We start from the raw sequence: 18938 nt of genomic DNA, 5'->3' as shown, positions 1-18938 counted from the left end.
TCCTTACTCATATTTCATTTCTTATCTCACTGAAGATACTAGTCATGATTTCTACTTCTTCCTGCATGGACTTTATTTTCTTTAAATCACATTTTCCTGGATTTCATTGTTTTAGTTTGATTGTTTTGGTCTCTTTCTTGTTAAAAACTTTCCTCCAATGTATGGTGATCCTTGGCTATCTGTTTTTATTTAAGCATGGGACACTATAAATCTAACCAGGCTCTGATTCCAATGGTAAGGCGTATAGATTGATCTAGCTAGACCCAGAGTACATAGGAATGGCCCCTAACTAAAGAGGAGTTTGCAGTGGAATGCTCACATTGTCCAAATCTTGACAAATAAAAACTATTTATATTATAACTATCAGTTACTGAGTTCATAAAATAGCACCCATGAATATAAAACTAAAAGAAATTAAAATGTATTAAAATACTCTCCCTTCACTGACTTCAAGAAAAAGCTCTGTTATTGTCCTAGAACAGTTTCAATAAGATACTTCCTCTTTGACCTATGACTTTTAATTAACTTGGCCACTGCCCACAGATGGCAGTACTTGAAAATAGGAGTCAGGCCAGTCACTCCCTGAACACTTCATTCTTGCATGCAATCCAAGAAGGAAAAAGATTAAAAAGTGAGCGTCAGAAGGTTCTGGCTATTCTTCAGAATTTATTTTCCCCAGAGACAATTTGATTCTCCTATGGCGTTTGACTGTTCAGAGAGATTCTTCCAGAAACTTAAGACACAAGCCTCATGGATGTTTTTGAAAAATATCAAAGCATTACCCTTAACACTGGGGTTTCCTGATAGCAAATACTTAGGATGTTTACAGCAACAGAATAATGTCTAATTTCTTAACTTTTAAGAAGTTATAGATGGAAAATCTGTTGGGTGCCTTTAGTTGACATAGTAACTGGTGGTGTATAATCATATTTTTTGTCAAAAGTTTATAAGGTTTCCTGGTCCCAGGTAGCATTTATGTGCAGATTTGCCTACCCTTGGGAACAGAGCATGGGAAGCAGCCCACTCCTAGTCCACTGGTAGCAGAGAACCCAGTGGAAACCAGGATGCTTGCTGGACTTTGCCTGACCAGAAAGGCTTAACTCCAGTTTCCAGTGGAAAAAATCAAGCTCTTTCTCACTGACTTCTTACCTCTTCCATCAAGTCTCTTCTGATTATTCAAGTCTTCCTTGACCTCCCCCTTTGCTGATCTGCTATAGCAATTATCTGTTCCTTAAGACCACAAGATTCTGTATATTGTTACATGGGTCTCAAGACCCTGATTCATCTCCCTAAATCAAGTATGTGTTCCTTGACAACTAGCTCTCCATGTAGGTGAGGCCATGGGAAGCAGGACATCACTGGGCACACAAGGGTAAAAAGGTGGTCCTTTGCAGATACACAAGTTCAAGTGTCCAAAGACACTTCAGCTACTTTTTTTTTTTTTTTGTACTAGGGATTGAACCCAGGGGTACTTAAATACTGAGCCACATTCCCAGATTCCCAGACCCTTCATTTTTTTTTTTATTTTGAGACAGGTTTCTTGCTAAGTTTCTTAGGGCCTTGTTAAGTTGCTGAAGCTGCCTCAGAGCATGGGAAGAGCATGGGAGCTGCTGGGATTGCAGGCGTGCATCGCCACGCCCAGTAACACTTCAGCCACTTTAAAACAGCAGCTTGACTCTCAGAATGATCTTGTTAGGAGACCTTTAAATCACTAAATAGCATGATATTCCCCTCTTGGGACAAGTTTTAGCCAATACTTAACCTTGGTGCGTGGAAGTATGTGCTGTCACGGTAGGAAATCAGCCACATCGGATTGGCACCACATGCTTCTATTTTAATGGTGTGTTGTGGTTTGGATGTGGCAGCCCCCGAAAGTTCATGTGTGAGACAATGCAAGCTTCGGAGGAGAAACGATTGGGCTAGAACCTTAACCTAATCGGTGAATCAATCCCTGATGGGATTAACTGATGGTAACTGGAGGGCGTGGCTATGGGGTATATATTTTGTATCTGGCAAGTGGAAACCTCTCTCTCTACTTCCTGATCACCATATAAGCCTCTGCTGCACTTAGGCCATGATGTTCTGCCTCACCTCAGCCCTAAGACCTTCTATGGACTAAGACCTCTGAAACTATAAGCCCCCAAATAAACTTTTCCTCCTCTGCAGTTGTGCTGGTCAGGTCATTTAGTCACAGCAGCGAAACAGCTGACCAAAACATGGTCCAAAGTGAAGTAGGCTATAAACGCCCCAAGGTGTCCCTCTCTGTGGCCTCAGATGGCACCCCTTCCCATATCAGTTGCCATGTGTCCTCCTCATAAAGAATCTATCAAGATCATTTCATATAGGGCAACAAAAACTCATAGACAGATTTTGCTCTCTCCCCAAAGAACTTAAATATAGGGAAAAGTACAAACAAAATTTAGGTATCAACAGAAAAGAGGCTTTTATTTTCTGTAAGAACTTTCTGGCTACTCACAAACCATGAATCTCCCCTTCTGATGGTGGATGGGTCTGTGTATCCTGCAGGCCTCTGCAGCCAAGAAAGCCTGTTTTACATTAGCAGCTCATCACAGGGGATGAGCAGGGGATGCCTACAGACATCAGCTCCAGGGTTGCAGCCAGCAAAGCATGATTCTCCTCCACCACTGTGGAGTATTTTGTTGCAGTTCTACATGGCAAGCTATGCCCTCCAGTGTTTCAGCAGACCTCAGCAGCTCCCTGCCAACTTCTTTCCAGGTTCTTGTCTTCCAAATCTAAGGAATAAAATTCATGGGACAACAGAAGGCAAGAGTGAAAGGAATAGGATTTATTCAAGTGTGAAACTCTCACAGGGACAAGAGGGGACCTGATAGCAGGTGGTCACTTGAGTGTGCTAGTCTAGGGGTTTCTATAGCACTCAGGTCAACACTATTGGTCCAAATTTATGCTAATCAGGGTTTGGAAAAGCACCAACGCTATTGATTAGTCCTGTAATCTCATTCAGGTCTGCCCCCCTTCCCTTTCCCGTGGCTTCTTGGGAAGCAGGTTAAGGTCGTCAGATGGTGGATGCTCAGGGTTCTGGGTTATGGTGCTGTGTGAAGTGGGCATTGGCACCAGGCCAGGTTGTGCTGCCTTGGCGCGCTCTGCACCTCACCTGTGCTGGCACGATGGGATCTGCAAGGCTGCTGCCTATGCTCACTACCTGCATTTAAGCCCACCCAGTCTGCAGCTCTGCTGTTCTGGGACAAGGGCTTGGCTTCACTACATGAAAGAATCAAACTGTTCCCACTATTACTAAGAAATAGCTTCTATTTTTCTTTAACCTATAATATTTCATAAATGAACTCATGTTTTATAACCATCACTTGAATCGTCATAGTATATATATGTTTTCTCAAAGTGCTGAAGCATGATTTAGAGAGGTAGTGTGATGCTGTGTTAAGGTCACAGGTTCAAGGTTAACTGCCTGGGTTTGCACCTGTACTATTAAGGCAAATTTGCTTAATGTGTTTGTGCCTCATTATCCTCATCTGTTCATTTGGAGATAATAGTAGTATCTAAACTCATGGGGTTATTGTGAGGATTAAATAAGACCATACATATAAGCCCTTAGAGTTTTCCAAGCACCTAGTCAATACTGAATTACAATAACTATTAGTAAGATTTATTTGCAAATGATGGATAAGTGAAATATTTGCAGCTGGTGAATAACGGATGTTTGTCAATTCTTCGTGTTATCGTGTGCTATGACTTTGCAGAGAATCTTCAGCATGATAGGCAGTTCCTGTAAGATTGAGAACATGATTTGCCTGCCTTTTCCAGAAAGTATGTGATGGGTTTGGTTACATGGCACCAAAGATTGCATTTTTCTATAAGTACCTGTTTTAAATTTTGATTTCCAGATGGAAGCATTTCCTAAAGATGATTCTGTATTATCTGAGAGGAGGCGAGAACTCCACAAGGAAGTTGAAGTAGCTAAGAGGAATTTGGTCCAGCAGGTTAATATCAGTTCTCATTTAAGCTTCTCTCTCAAAATGGTAATATGGTTGTCCTGATGATTCTATTTTTTTGAGATGGGGTTTCACTGTATTGTCCAGGCTGACCTTGAACTTGTGATCCTCCTGCCTCAGCCTCCCATGTAGCTGGGATTACAGGTGTGTACTCTAGATCCAGCTTATTGTGGTATTTTAAATGTGCTCCAATGAAACCTCATCAGTAAAAGTCATCAAAGAAATATCATTCTGCTTAATGTGGATGTATTTCCTTCTCTTTAAAGTTTTTCTCAATGCTGGAGATCGGACTAGGGCCTCACACATGCTAGACAAGTGCTCTACTACTGAGCTACCCTCAGTCCTTCCTTATCTCAAAGTTCACTCAACCCCACACTAAGTTTGGGGAAAAAAGGATGTGTTTGATCTGGCAAAATGTATACAAATCAAAGATATTTTAAAATAAAAGGGCTATTGACTACTTTAAAAATAAATGGTAACATGCAGTGGCATATATGGATTCAGGGCCAGTTTCAGCAACTTTGTGAGATTGTCTCACAATAAAGGACTGGGGATGTGGCCTAGCATGCATGAGACCCTGGGTTTGATCCCCAGCACCAAAAAAACAACATAACAAAATTTAAAAGGCTAGAAAAGTAACTCAGTGGTGAAGTACTTGCCTAGCCCATGCAAAGCACTAGGTTCGATCCCCAGTACCAAAATTAAAAAAGTAAACAGCAATGTTTTATTTCACCAATGTCTAATTTAAGAATTCAATTTTTGTTTGTTAATTCAAGGTACTCTTGACAAATTTGAAAACACTTTTCATGTCTCTTTTTATGGTCATTTGACAATAGTCTAAGAAAAAATTTCATCATGTTAACTCACTGATTTGCACATTTTTTCATAAAACAGAGGGAAAATAAAGTGGAGTTACTTTGTTTTATGTTTTAATAAATCTACACAGGACTACAAAGGTAGTCCAAGATACTATCCTTAATTGTGTTCCTTCAAACAAATTATAATTATGTTGTGGTTTTCAAAAGAAAGTTCTATCAGAAGCAGAGTCAAAGTTGGTAGAACAGCAAATTATAGAAGAAAACAAGCTTTTAAAGGAGCAAGAACACTTGCGAGAATTGGTGTTCAACCTTGTCCGTATGACACAAATCAAAATTGATGAAAAGGACCAAAAGTCCAAGGATTTCCTGAAAGCTCAGGTAACTGCGTTTTTGTAACCATTCATTTACTACTACAGAGAATTCTGAGGGGACTCCTTTTGGTGCAGTGTTCATTAGGAATCTATAGCTATAAATCTCCTTCATATCCCAGCAACTATAAATTTTTCCTGAATGAGACTCTGTCATGCACTGAAAAATAGTCCCAGAATTCAATTAGCAATAGTCAGCAATCTACAATAAGGAGAGGATTGGAACAGATGTTGATTGGATAACAATAACTGGGAGTAGGGGATTCCTCCAGTCGACAGGGCAGGTGGGTGCATAGGCCACTGACAAAACCTGGTGATTGACTACCATCTCAGATCCCACTGTGATTTGCCTAGGAACAACTTGAGCAGTAGCATTTGTCTCCCTCCCAAGTACATCCAGAAAGCATATTCAAACCAGTGCCAGGATACCCTTGGTTATTGCTTTTCACTCCATGATTTTCTCAGACCCCTATAGAGTGCCAGAGAGGGCCCAGTGCATCATCCCAAAACAAAACCTTCTATCATGCTAGCTAAAATTCTAACTTTAGAATTATTTGTTCCATGGAAGGATTATGTCCAGATTATACCCAGAAATTCCTTAAGGAATATGATGTGACATATTTTAAGAGTATTTGAATTTATCATATGACTCAAATGTTGGCTGTTTCCAAATGCATCCTTTATTCTCATTCTGAATGAGTATTTACATGAGGATGACATTTCTTCTCATTTTCCAGAAAAAAAAAAAAAAAAAAACCTCACACCACAGCATTAGTAGCAATGAGATTAGGTTTTACAGAGAGGAAGATCTAACTATGCAACCAATAGCAAACTCTCCACATCCCCCATTCACTATTTTTCCACCTTAACATTGGAGAAACTGAAAGAAGTTCAACATGGTTGACACAGGGGAAGATGAGAGAAGGGATGTCCAATGGCAAAACCAGAGACAAAAGCAGGAGAAGTGAGATAGGGAGGGTTACTCAATCCACGTTAAATGATTTTGATTCCATCAAGAAGACTGTAAGAAGCCCAGCAGAGTCCCTGGGACAAGTGGATTCCAACAAAGAAGAGAAAGGGCAAGCAGGAATGGGAAGGAAAGGCAACCAGAGAGAAGAGAGGGATTGAGGGGAGGAGGAGCAGAGGAGCAAAATCAAAATGAGCTCAGTCATATTGAAGCACAATAATAATTCTTCCTTTTGAGATCTGGAAATTGATAAAGGAAAAATATTTATTCCTGGAGTTTCTTAGCAGTGGGAATTGCTCTGTTAAATGTTCCTTGCAGTTTGCTGTCATTTCCATCAGAAGGCATTATAGCTTATCATTTTCCTTTTATGCAACATCTGCATTCCATTAAAAAAAAAAAGACAAAAAGAGAGGAAAAAATGTAGTGCCATCTACAAAGACAAAAGGTAAAGAGGAAATGTGGTGCATCTATCACCCCCAAAACCATAGATAGCACTACCTATTTAATTATTTAATTATTATTAAATAATTAAATAATTACCTATACCTATTTAATTATTCACAGTTACCTAAATATTGGTTTCTTCCTGACACCCATTCTCACAGAGCAATGGAAAAGCACTTTAATCATTGTTTCAGTTTCTCATGAAATGCCACAGAGGGTTTTGTGCATAAAATTTTCCAAAACTTCCTATCAATCATCTTCCCTTTTCTATCTTCCTGAAACTCCATGCTCACCCTGTCTGTCTGTACAGTCCACACTCTTCTCTCACTAGATCCTCAAACCCAATCAGTACAGGTTCTCTCTCTTCTATATGTTACCCTTTGGCCTGGCCCATGTGAACCTGTTCAACTAAAAGACAACTTTCAGATGTGCCCGAGTCCCTCCTCCTGATCTGCACAACCCAGCAGGCCAAGAGAGATGATTCCTTCACGGATGGGAATGAAATGGGGTTCAGCTGGGGGCTATTCATGTTATTTCATACATAAGTTTTACATTTCAGCAAAAATATAACAGCATTGTTAAGGAAATCAAAGCAAAGGATCTTGAAATCAGGATACATCGGAAGAAAAAACGTGAAATTCGTCGAAGGTAAAAGAATCGCGTGATTATCTACTTGGGTGGGGCAAAGCTGATTTTTTTAGTTTACACATTTCAAAAAACACTTTGTACTTTCACAGGCTCAGAGAGTTTGCAAAATTGTATGACACAATTCGAAATGAAAGAAACAAGTTTGTTAACCTACTTCATAAAGCTCACCAGAAAGTAAATGAAATAAGAGAAAGGCATAAAATGTCATTAAGTGAACTGGAAATTTTAAGAAATAGTGCAATTACTCAGGAAAGGTAAGTGTTACAATAATTGTCATGCTATCAAAGCCTTACCTGGGGAAACATAAGATAGAAAATAAGTTGTTTAGAGAGCTGGGAACGCCGCCCCATTTAAACACTTTGTTTCCTAAATAATAATCTAATCTTCTGAACACAATTGCTTATGCTTCCATTTGGGAGCCACACTTTTTTCCCTTTGTCCATAATTTTTATTGATGCATTATAGATGTACTTAATGGTGGGATTGGTTGTTACACATCCCTACAGGCACACAATATGACAATATAATTTGACCAACATCCTTCCCCAGCATTTCTTTTCCCTCCCCTCCACTATACTGATCTCCTTTCCATTTTCATGAAATTTCCCCAACTACCTTTCTTTTCTTTTTTCCTCTCTAGCTTTCATCTGAGATAAAACATCCAACCCTTGACTTTGAGTTTGACTTATTTCCCTTAACATAATATACTCAAAGTCCATTCATTTTCCTGAAAATGACAATTTCATTCTTTGTTATGGTTGAATAAAACCCTATGGTGTATGTATACCACACTGTCTTTATCCATTGCTGGGCAACTATAATGTATAACTGTTTAATGTGATGATTTGATGATTATCATTTGCCCAATTAGAAAAATCCAACTCTGGTAATCTGCACTTGTTAGAAAACAGCTCAAGTGTTTATTAGTCAGCATCCTCTGGTTGTAGAGTTAAAGCATCTAATGTACCCACAGGAGGTAATACAGGAGAGCAATTAAGAGAAGTGGCTTCCTAGACACAAGTCCCAGCTCTGCCACATACTAGCTGACTGACCTTGGACAAGCTAACATATCTCTGGACTCCCTCTCCTTATACATAAGAAGAGTTTCTATTTCATAAGATCTTTTATTATTCAGTGAGCTAATCTATGTAATAGCACACAGAAGGGTGTCTGGCAAATGGTAGTTTTATTGATTTATTGTTTGCCATGTGCCAAGGTACGTTGGACTCTTTTACCCATGTTAGTTCCTGATCTCCTAACTCTACACATGTGAACTTTTTCTGTTGGCCATTATCCAGTTTCCTTTAATAAAAATATTACAAATGACTTCATTTGGAGAGTGGTAGGTGTAGAAAGAAAAAAATATAATTTCCCAATCAGGTTCTCTCACAACAGAAAAGTTACATTTACAGAGGCTGTGATCTCATTCAGCGTGAATTATGGCCCACACTGAAGCTCAGGCATCAGCTCAGGTCCAGTCGATGCCATCAGATAGAACAACCTTGTCCTTGGGAGAGTGGGCTCTGGAGGACAGCAGAGCATGGAGGACTGACTAGTCTCTTGCTTTGACAAAGTGGGCACAAAGAAACCTTGGGCACAAAGGAAAGATGTCCTGTTCTGGATGGAGGGAGGAGAGTCTGAGACCTGGGGACAATTACAAAAACTCCTGAATTGTATACAGAGTATCACTGTTATTACTACTGTTATTTCAAGAGCCACACAAAACCAAGAGCTACTTAGAACTGCTTGTGTCTCAGAAGTCCTCATTGGATTCATAATCTTAGCCACTGTCCCATTATTTTAAAAGAAAGCTGCAAAATTCTATGCTGAAACATGCCAACAACGTTACTATCAGAGAGAGCTTGCAAAACGATGTGTGCAAAATCGTATCAAAACTTCAGGAAATGAAAGAGAAGAAGGAAGCCCAGCTAAACAACATGGACAGACTCGCCAATATGCTCACAATGATAGAAGAGGAGATGGTGCGACTTCGCAGAAAGTACGAGAAGGCTGTGCAGAGGCGCAATGAAAGGTAAAGACCAGGAACCTGGTATGAAAACAGGGTACCAAACACACCTAACTTAGATATGTCCTCCTAGTGAGGAGTGAGGGATATGTGACATTCAGATTTCATTAGCTTTTAGAGAATGCTAATGACTATTTTACCCGAAAATAAAAACTGCTATCCTTGTAAAAGAAACAGGCAAAAAGGAGGGGTTAGGAAATTACTCACTTGAAGATCGAAGTCCTTTCTCATGCTACCATTCAGAATATCTGTGATAATATCAAATTCTTTTCACATAATTGACATAAGTAAGTCTTTGTAACTGGTATTCATTTTGGTGACAAGTTTGGTCTTATGTATCAAAGTCATTCCCTTAGCTTGTTTTCTCAACAAGAACTTTAGAGGGTCTTGTTTCTTCCAGGCTGCAGTTATGTCATGAATCAATTTATGTTCTAGCAGTTTCCCCCAAGTTGCTTGTGCTCTGAGAAACTGGAATGTGTGGTTGTAGAGCCCTGTAATAATGACCCCTGATATCTGATTTCTTGTTCTGTGTGAGGCATTGGAGTGCTTGACCATCAGACTTCAAAAAGACAATAAAACATTGCCCCTCACTTCTGTTGAAATAACTTGATCATGAGAAATGTTAACAGAGAAAGTACACAAAATATACAGCTAAGATTAGCCAAGTACAACTATGTGCATGCATGTTTGGAGAGAGGAGACAGAAAGAGTTAAAGGTAGAATTCTAGGTGACGCATACAAAGTAGGTATGGGAAGGCCCTTAGGGTCCTTAAGCAGCACTTTTTCAGAGGATGGATGAGTGTTTTCTCTGAGGTGGGGAAATATATCCCATTTCGTTCTTAGAACAGACCAAAGCATTTGGGCAAATCCTGTGCTCCCAGGCTCTGGTCAGAATAGAACTATAGGAGTTAGAAAATCCTTATTTCTTTCCCATAGTCTCTCCTCAAGGAACGGGGAGTCTCCCCACCCCGACTCACCAGCACGATTACAAAGGACAGACTTTTGCCTGTTTATGGGGAAATTAGCATAAAAAAATTCAACTTTAAAAGGACCTAAGTGGACCTAGCAACTTGCTATAGAGCAGAATCACTCCCAAAACACACTCTCTGGTCCCCCGCCTGTGTGCTTCTGGCCAGGACTCGGTTGGCAAATCTGGCCCAAGAAAAGGGTCTGCAGAAAATCAGACTATGGGATTACTTTGTTCACACATGGGGAATGACATTCTTTCCTGTCCCCAGAAAACTTCTGGGACCCACACAAATACTATGACCGACCAACCAACCACATGGCTGGCCTAAGTGTCAAACTGCTAAACACACCTCTCTCCAGAAAAATCCAGTGTGTAATTTAACTAGAAAGTCATTGGTAAGTATCTCCAACCCTCTAGAATTTTACTGTGTTGTGTATTTTGTACCCAAAGCCAGAGGGAACTACAGTGACTAGTAAAACAGTGGCCTTAGCACTCAGCCTCTTTTTTGAATTTGACCACAGTGGTGTTCAGCTCATAGAGCGGGAAGAAGAAGTGTGCATTTTTTATGAAAAAATAAATATCCAAGAGAAGATGAAACTAAATGAGGAAATTGAAATACATGTCCTGGAAGAAAAGATCCGATTCCTAAAACTGAGGATTGCTGAGAAGCAAAGACAGATTAGTGTGACCAAGAAATTACTGCCAGTCAAGAGGGCCTTGGACTCTGACCTTGCCGTGCTCCAGATTCAGGTGGGAGAGCTGTCGTGGGACGCTTCCTCACACCATTTGCATTTTGTCTCTTACCTTAGTTTGTAGATCATATGAGTTCTTGCATGTAAACCAAGCCATGCTACTCCTGGTACCTGTAAGAACCCATGAGTAATGTCTTGTTTGAAAAAACCTTTGAACACTACTCCAGAATGGAATCTGAGAAGGCTTCGTAGCCATACATTTTCTCTCACAGTCTCCTGCTTTCCCCAAAACTTCTTTCTAGCTCAGTTTCCTCGTAGTTTAAAACTTCACAATCTAGGCTCTCACTACCCCCAGCACAATTATGTTGCTGATGCTTGCTGGGAACAGCTTGGCTACCATCCAGTTCTTATGTGTGGTCCTTTCGTCCTCTGAAGCTTGCTCCTTATTAGTGTGCAATCACATAGAATGAGACTCCTTAAATTTAATAATTAACAAGAGGTTCATTTGGGGACTCAGTGCCTATTCCACTTCTGTGACACATTAGTGTGGCCTATGGACTGGCCCCTTCTTTGGTCTACACCTGCTCAAGATCAAGGCCTTAGAACAGATTTTAGTGAAGACTTGAAGCAACTCTGTGTTATAGAAACACAAGGAACTTTAAATTAGATCTCAGAAATCCAAGCTCTTCAAAGTCCTTTGGTGCCACTCTATCTCAGGGATGGACCCCCAGGTGCTTTGCCCCATGCAGCACCCCCACCTGGCTTTATTTCATTGGCTGGTCTTTCATCTCCCATTTTCTTCCACAGCCTCATTGTTCCATATTGTCCCCCAGGAACTCCATACTTGCCCACTGCATTTTACAGAGTAATTTGGCTCTCCCCAAAAAATGTAGTTTCAGGTCTGTCTTTGCCCATTCTTTCTAAACTATCAGGATGCCCAAAAGGACTTTAAATCCAATAAGATCAAAAACAAAAAAATTTCTTCTCTGTTAGCATATTCTTTGTGTGAACCACAAATCAATACTTCCAGCCATTGAAAATTGTTTTCAGAAAAAAAAAAAATACTTGGCATTTTATTAGACAAAATCAGTTTTCCAGTGTGAAATATGAATTCAGTTTTACCCAAAGGGAAAATATTATTTAATACTATATGCTCTGCCTGACAGTGGTGCGCCATTATCGTTTTGACTGCATATTAATGGAGATGTGTGCCACATGTCATCAGTTACCTATTTTAGCAGGATGAATTTTATGCTTAGGAACAGTTGAATAGGAAGTTTCCCATTAGTCTTCAAACTGCATTTAATTGTTTGTCTACTCAGCACTAATCATGTGCTCTGGAAGGATGTGATGCGAAATTTCTAGCTTCAAGCACACGGTGTTTGCGTTCTGTCCTCTGGGGCCGGATCCTCCTCATATCCTGTTATTGGTTTCAGATGCAGTGTTTCAGCTTTTTTTTTTTTTTTTCAGGTTTTCTTTGTTGCATTATTTTCAGAAGTCTACTAAGGTTTGTCCCCACACACACCCCAGTTATTTTAAACAGTTTTTAATTGCCCCACAGACTAATACAAGGACTATCATGAGTCATAATCTCCTGGATCCTGTAATAACAACTCCATTTTCAGGATCTTAGAAGTCTCATGAACTATTTTAGGCTACCAGAACACTTTTACAGAGAGAAAGTGAACAGTTTTTCCTCAAGTACCAATGAGGGAAATAAAATGAAGGCATCACTTTGATAAGTACCATATTTTTGTTTTTCAGTTTTCTAGTTAAGGGAACATTAAGTGTTAGCAATAACTTGAATTCTTTTTTTTTTATTTTTAAAAATTTTTATAGACTGCATTTTGATTCACTGAATACAAATGGGGTACGTATTTTTGTTTCTATGATTGTGCATGATGTAGATTCATACATTCATGTAATCATATATGTACACAGGGTGATGATGGTGACCATTTTTCATACCCCTCCTCATTTCCCTCTACATAATCTTAAGTTCCTCCATTCCAAAAACCAAAAGCCTGATAAGTAGATGATGATATAACTTGAATACTTGATCACACATATACTTCAAGTCTATATTAAGGGCAATTAAGGAATGTGGAGAGAGAGGAAAAAAATGTTACCATTTAAAAAAAATTATAAGAAGAAGGAACACTGATTGGCATTTTGAAATTCTATCTGTGTCACTCTTGGGCATGTTGTAAAATACTTCAAATCTGTTATCTCATTTGGTGGATCAACTCCATCAGATTGAGCCATATCTTCCCATGTAACAATCAAGGAAGCGAAGGTTTAGAGAAAATGATCTGCCTGAGCACATAAACCTTCAGTAGAAACTTGAAATGATGCCTCTTTTTTTTTTTTTTTATTGTAAACAAATGGGATACATGTTGTTTCTCTGTTTGTACATGGCGTAAAGGCATACCATTTGTGTAATCATAAATTTACATAGAGCAATGTTGTTTGATTCATTCTGTTATTTTTTTCCTTCCCCCCACCCCTCCCACCCCTCTTTACCCTCTATACAGTAGTTCCTTCCTCCATACTTGCCCCCCTCCCTAACCCTAACTCTAACCCTTCCCTCCCCCCCATTATGTGTCAACCTCCACTTATTAGCGATATCATTCGTCCTTTGGCTTTTTGAGATTGGCTTATCTCACTTAGCATGATATTCTCCAATTTCATCCATTTGCCTGCAAATGTCATAATTTTATCATTCTTTATGGCTGAGTAATATTCCATAGTATATATATACCACAGTTTCTTTATCCACTCATCAATTGAAGGGCATCTAGGTTGGTTCCACAGTCTGGCTATTGTGAATTGAGCAGCTATGAACATTGATGTGGCTGTATCTCTGTAGTATGCAGATTTTAAGTCCTTTGGGTATAGGCCAAGGAGTGGGATAGCTGGGTCAAATGGTGGTTCCATTCCAAGTTTTCTAAGGAATCTCCACACTGCTTTCCATAGTGGCTGCACTAATTTGCAGCCCCACCAGCAGTGTATGAGTGTACCTTTCTCCCCACATCCTCGCCAACACCTGTTGTTGCTCGTATTCTTGATAATCGCCATTCTAATTGGGGTGAGATGGAACCTTAGGGTGGTTTTGATTTGCATTTCTCTTATTACTAGAGATGTTGAACATTTTTCCATATGTTTGTTGATTGCTTGTAGATCTTCTTCTGTGAAGTGTCTATTCATTTCCTTAGCCCATTTGTTGACTGGACTGTTTGAATTCTTGGAGTAGAGTTTTTTGAGTTCTTTATAGATTCTGGAGATTAGTGCTCTATCTGAAGTATGATTGGCAAAGATATTCTCCCACTCTGTAGGCTCTTTCTTCGCATTGCTGATAGTTTCCTTTGCTGAGAGAAAGCTTTTTAGTTTGAATCTATCCCAGTGGTTGATTCTAGCTTTTATTTCTTGTGCTATGGGAGTCCTGTTAAGGAAGTCTGGTCCTAGACCAACAAGGTGAAGATTTGGACCTACTTTTTCTTCTATAATCTGCAGGGTCTCTGGTCTGATTCCGAGGTCCTTAATCCATTTTGAGTTTAGTTTCGTGCATGGTGAGAGATATGGGTTTAGTTTCATTCTGTTGCATATGGATTTCCAATTCTCCCAGCACCATTTGTTGAAGAGGCTATCTTTTCTCCATTGCATATTTTTGGCCCCTTTGTCTAGTATGAGAAAATTGTATTTATTTGGGTTTGTGTCCGTGTCCTCTATTCTGTACCATTGATCTACCTTTCTATTTTGGTACCAATACCATGCCGTTTTTGTTACTATTGCTTTGTAGTAGAGTTGAAGATCTGGTATTGCAATACCCCCTGTTTCACTCTTCCTGCTAAGGATTGCTTTAGCTATTCTGGGTTTCTTATTCTTCCAGATGAATTTCATAATTGCCTGCTCTATTTCTGTAAGGTACGTCATTGGGATTTTAATTGGAATTGCATTGAATTTGTATAGCACTTTAGGTAGTATGGCCATTTTGACAATATTAATTCTTCCTATCCAAGAACATGGAAGATCTTTCCATCTTCTAAGGTGTTCTTTAATTTCTTTCTTTAGTGTTGTATAGTTCTCATTGTAGAGGTCTTTCACCTCTTTTGTGAGATTGATTCCCAAGTATTTTATTTTTTTCGAGGCTATTGTGAATGGGGTAGTTTTCCTAATTTCTCTTTCTGAAGATTCATCACTTATGTATAAAAATGCATTGGATTTATGGGCATTGATCTTGTAACCTGCTACTTTACTGAAATCACTTATGAGTTCTAAGAGTTTTCTGGTGGAATTTCCAGGTTCCTCTAAATATATAATCATGTCATCAGCGAACAGGGATAGTTTGAGTTCTTCTTTTCCAATTCGTATCCCTTTAATTTCTTTGGTTTGTCTAATTGCTCTGGCCAGAGTCTCAAGAACGATGTTGAATAGAAGTGGTGAAAGAGGGCATCCCTGCCTTGTTCCAGTTTTTAGGGGGAATGCTTTCAGTTTTTCACCATTTAGAATGATATTAGCCATGGGCTTAGCATAAATGGCCTTTACAATATTAAGGAATGTTCCCACTATCCCTATTTTTTCTAGTGTTTTGAGCATGAAGGGGTGCTGTATTTTATCAAATGCTTTTTCTGCATCTATTGAAATAATCATGTGATTCTTGACTTTAAGTCTATTAATATGGTGAATTACGTTTATTGATTTCCTGATGTTGAACCAACCTTGCATCCCTGGGATGAAACCCACTTGATCATGGTGCACTATCTTTTTAATATGTTTTTGTATGCGATTTGCTAAAATTTTGTTGAGAATTTTTGCGTCGATGTTCATTAAGGATATTGGTCTGAAATTTTCTTTCCTTGATGAGTCTCTGTCTGGTTTAGGTATCAGTGTGATATTGGCTTCATAGAATGAGTTTGGGAGGGTTCCCTCCTCTTCTATTTTATGGAATACTTTGAGAAGTATTGGAATGAGCTCTTCCTTAAAGGTTTTGTAGAACTCGGCTGAGAACCCATCTGGTCCCGGACTTTTCTTTGTTGGTAGGCTTTTGATGACTTCTTCTATTTCAGTACTTGAAATTGGTCTATTTAAATTGTTTATGTCCTCCTCATTCAGTTTAGGCAATTCATATGTCTCTAGAAACCTGTTGATGTCTTCGAAATTTTCTATTTTGTTGGAGTATAGATTTTCAAAATAGCTTCTAATTATGTTTTGTATTTCCATCCTGTCTGTTGTGATATTTCCTTGTTCATTCCGAATTTTAGTGATTTGGGTTTTCTCTCGTCTTCTCTTTGTTAGTGTGGCTAAAGGTTTATCCATTTTGTTTATTTTTTCAAAGAACCAACTATTTATTTTGTCAATTTTTTGTATTGTTTCTTTTGTTTCAATTTCATTGATTTCAGCTCTGAGTTTAACTATTTCCTGTCTTCTACTACTTTTGGTGCTGTTCTGTTCTTTTTCTAAGGCTTTGAGCTATAGTGTTAGGTTGTTTATTTGTTGAGTTTTACTTCTTTTATTAAATGCGCTCCATGAAATAAATTTCCCTCTAAGTACTGCTTTCATAGTGTCCCAGAGATTTTGATATGATGTTTCTTTGTTCTCATTTACCTCTAAGAATTTTTTAATTTCCTTCCTAATATCTTCTGTTATCCATTCATCATATAATAGCATATTGTTTAATCTCCAGATGTTGGAATAGTTTCTGTGTTTTACTCTTTCATTTATTTCTAACTTCAATCCATTATGATCTGATAGAATACATGCTAGTGTCTCTATCTTCTTGTATTTGCTAACATTAGCTTTGTGGCATAATATATGGTCTATTTTAGAGAAGGATCCATGTGCTGCTGAGAAGAAAGTGTATTCACTCTTGGTTGGATGGAATATTCTATAAATGTCCGTTAAGTCTAAATTATTGATTGTGTTGTTGAGATCTATGGTTTCTTTGCTCAATTTTTGTCTGGAAGATCTGTCCAGTGGTGAGAGAGGCGTGTTAAAATCACCTAGTATTATTGTGTTGTGGTCTATTTGGTTTCTGAAATTGAGAAGGATTTGTTTGACATACATAGATGAGCCACTGTTTGGGGCATAGATGTTTATGATTGTTATATCTTGCTGATTTATGCTTCCCTTAAGCAGTATGAAATGACCTTCTTTATCCCTTCTGACTAACTTTGGCTTGAAGTCCACATTATCGGAAATGAGGATGGATACTCCAGCTTTTTTGCTGAGTCCATGTGCATGGTATGTTTTTCCCCATCCTTTCACCTTTAATCTATGGGTATCTTTTTCTATGAGGTGAGTCTCTTGCAGGCAACATATTGTTGGATCTTTCTTTTTAATCCAGTCTGCCAGTCTATGTCTTTTGATTGATGAATTCAGGCCATTAACATTCAGGGTTATTATAGAGAAATGATTTGGTTTCCCGGTCATTTGGTTCATTTTTAAAATTTTGTTTATTTATTTGTTTGACACAACTTGTTTCCTCCTTTATTTGACAATTCCTTTAGGATAATTCCTCCCTTTACTGATTTGCTTCTTTGTTTTTCATCTCTTCCTCATGGAATATTTTGTTGAGAATGTTCTGTAATGCTGGCTTTCTTTTTGTAAATTCTTTTAGCTTTTGTTTATCATGGAAGGATTTTATTTCATCGTCAAATTTGAAGGTAAGTTTTGCTGGGTATAAGATTCTTGGTTGGCATCCATTTTCTTTCAGGGCTTGAAAAATGTTGTTCCAGGACCTTCTAGCTTTTAGGGTCTGGATTGAAAAATCTGCTGATATGCGTATTGGTTTCCCCCTGAATGTAATTTGGTTCTTTTCTCTCACAGCCTTTAAAATTCTGTCTTTATTTTGTATGTTAGGTATTTTCATTATAATGTGCCTTGGTGTGGGTCTGTTGTAATTTTGTGTATTTGGAGTCCTGTAAGCCTCTTGAACTTGATTTTCCATTTCATTCTTCAGATTTGGGAAATTTTCTGATATTATTTCATTGAATAGGTTGTTCATTCCTTTGGCTTGTTTCTCTAGGCCTTCCTCAATCCCAATAATTCTTAAATTTGGCCTTTTCATGATATCCCATAGTTCTTGTAGATTCTGTTCATGATTTCTTACCATCTTCTCTGTTTGTTCAGCTTTGTTTTCAAGGTTAAATATTTTGTCTTCAATGTCTGAGGTTCTGTCTTCCAGGTGTTCTATCCTATTGGATATGCTTTCTATGGAGTTCTTAATTTGGTTTATTGTTTCCTTCATGTCAAGGATTTCTGTTTGTTTTTTTTTCAATATCTCTAACTCTTTATTGAAATGATCTTTTGCTTCCTGTATTTGCTCTTTTAACTGTCGATTGGTGCGATCAATCAATGCTTGCATTTGCTCTTTCATCTCATCATTCAATGCTTGCATTTGCTCTTTCATCTCCTCGTTTGCTTCTCTGATCATTTTAATTATGTACATTCTGAACTCCTTTTCTGTCATTTCTTCTGCCATGCTGTCATTGGGTTTTATTGATGTAACATCTAGATTTGTTTGCAGCATTTTCTTTCCTTGTTTTCTCATGTTGTTCAGATATCAGTGGACCGCTGAGATATTGCAGATTTCCTCTGTTGATTTACAATGTCCCTGAAGATTTCTATATATATCCCCTCTTAGCCTTCAGTAGGTTGAAGTCTTGGAGGAGGTTGATAATGCGGTGCTCCACAAGGAAGCTGCCTCTCTAGGAGTGGTGGCCTTCCGGTGGGGTATATTCCCTGCTAGTGGGCAGAGGCGCCTCCACTTGTTGACCAATGGTCATCCAAAGGGGACCTAGGCTGTGGGCTGAGGCAAGGCCTGTTTGGGCCTGAGTCTCTGGTTTTACCGTCCTTGTGGGAAACCTCACCCAGCAGGGAAGACTCACCCGGTGGGGAGGTCTCGCTGGTCAGTTTCCTCCTAGAGGTTCCCCTCAATTTACAGCTACTGCCTGGGCTGGGCTGCCTTCCTCTGCAAAGTTTCCAGGGGCCCGGCCCTACCTCCTGGGCCTGGGAGCC

The 18938-nt window shown here is 38.9% G+C and overlaps 1 protein-coding gene across 5 annotated transcripts in view; it reads left to right on the top strand.

Moving 5' to 3' along the window:
- Positions 1–18938, top strand: part of CCDC146 (coiled-coil domain containing 146) — a 175249-nt gene that overhangs the window by 147563 nt on the left and 8748 nt on the right. For all 5 annotated transcript variants that reach the window (XM_079150224.1, XM_079150227.1, XM_079150223.1 and 2 more), the window contains 6 exons: positions 3882–3977; positions 5015–5185; positions 7146–7234; positions 7324–7488; positions 9042–9266; positions 10752–10980. In XM_079150224.1, the coding sequence (XP_079006350.1) occupies positions 3882–3977; positions 5015–5185; positions 7146–7234; positions 7324–7488; positions 9042–9266; positions 10752–10980 (975 nt within the window). The remainder of the gene's footprint in view (positions 1–3881; positions 3978–5014; positions 5186–7145; positions 7235–7323; positions 7489–9041; positions 9267–10751; positions 10981–18938) is intronic.

The sequence above is a fragment of the Sciurus vulgaris genome, assembly GCF_902686455.1.
Source record: "Sciurus vulgaris genome assembly, chromosome: 8".
NCBI lineage: Eukaryota > Metazoa > Chordata > Mammalia > Rodentia > Sciuridae > Sciurus > Sciurus vulgaris.
This window is presented reverse-complemented; position numbering and strand designations above follow the sequence as displayed.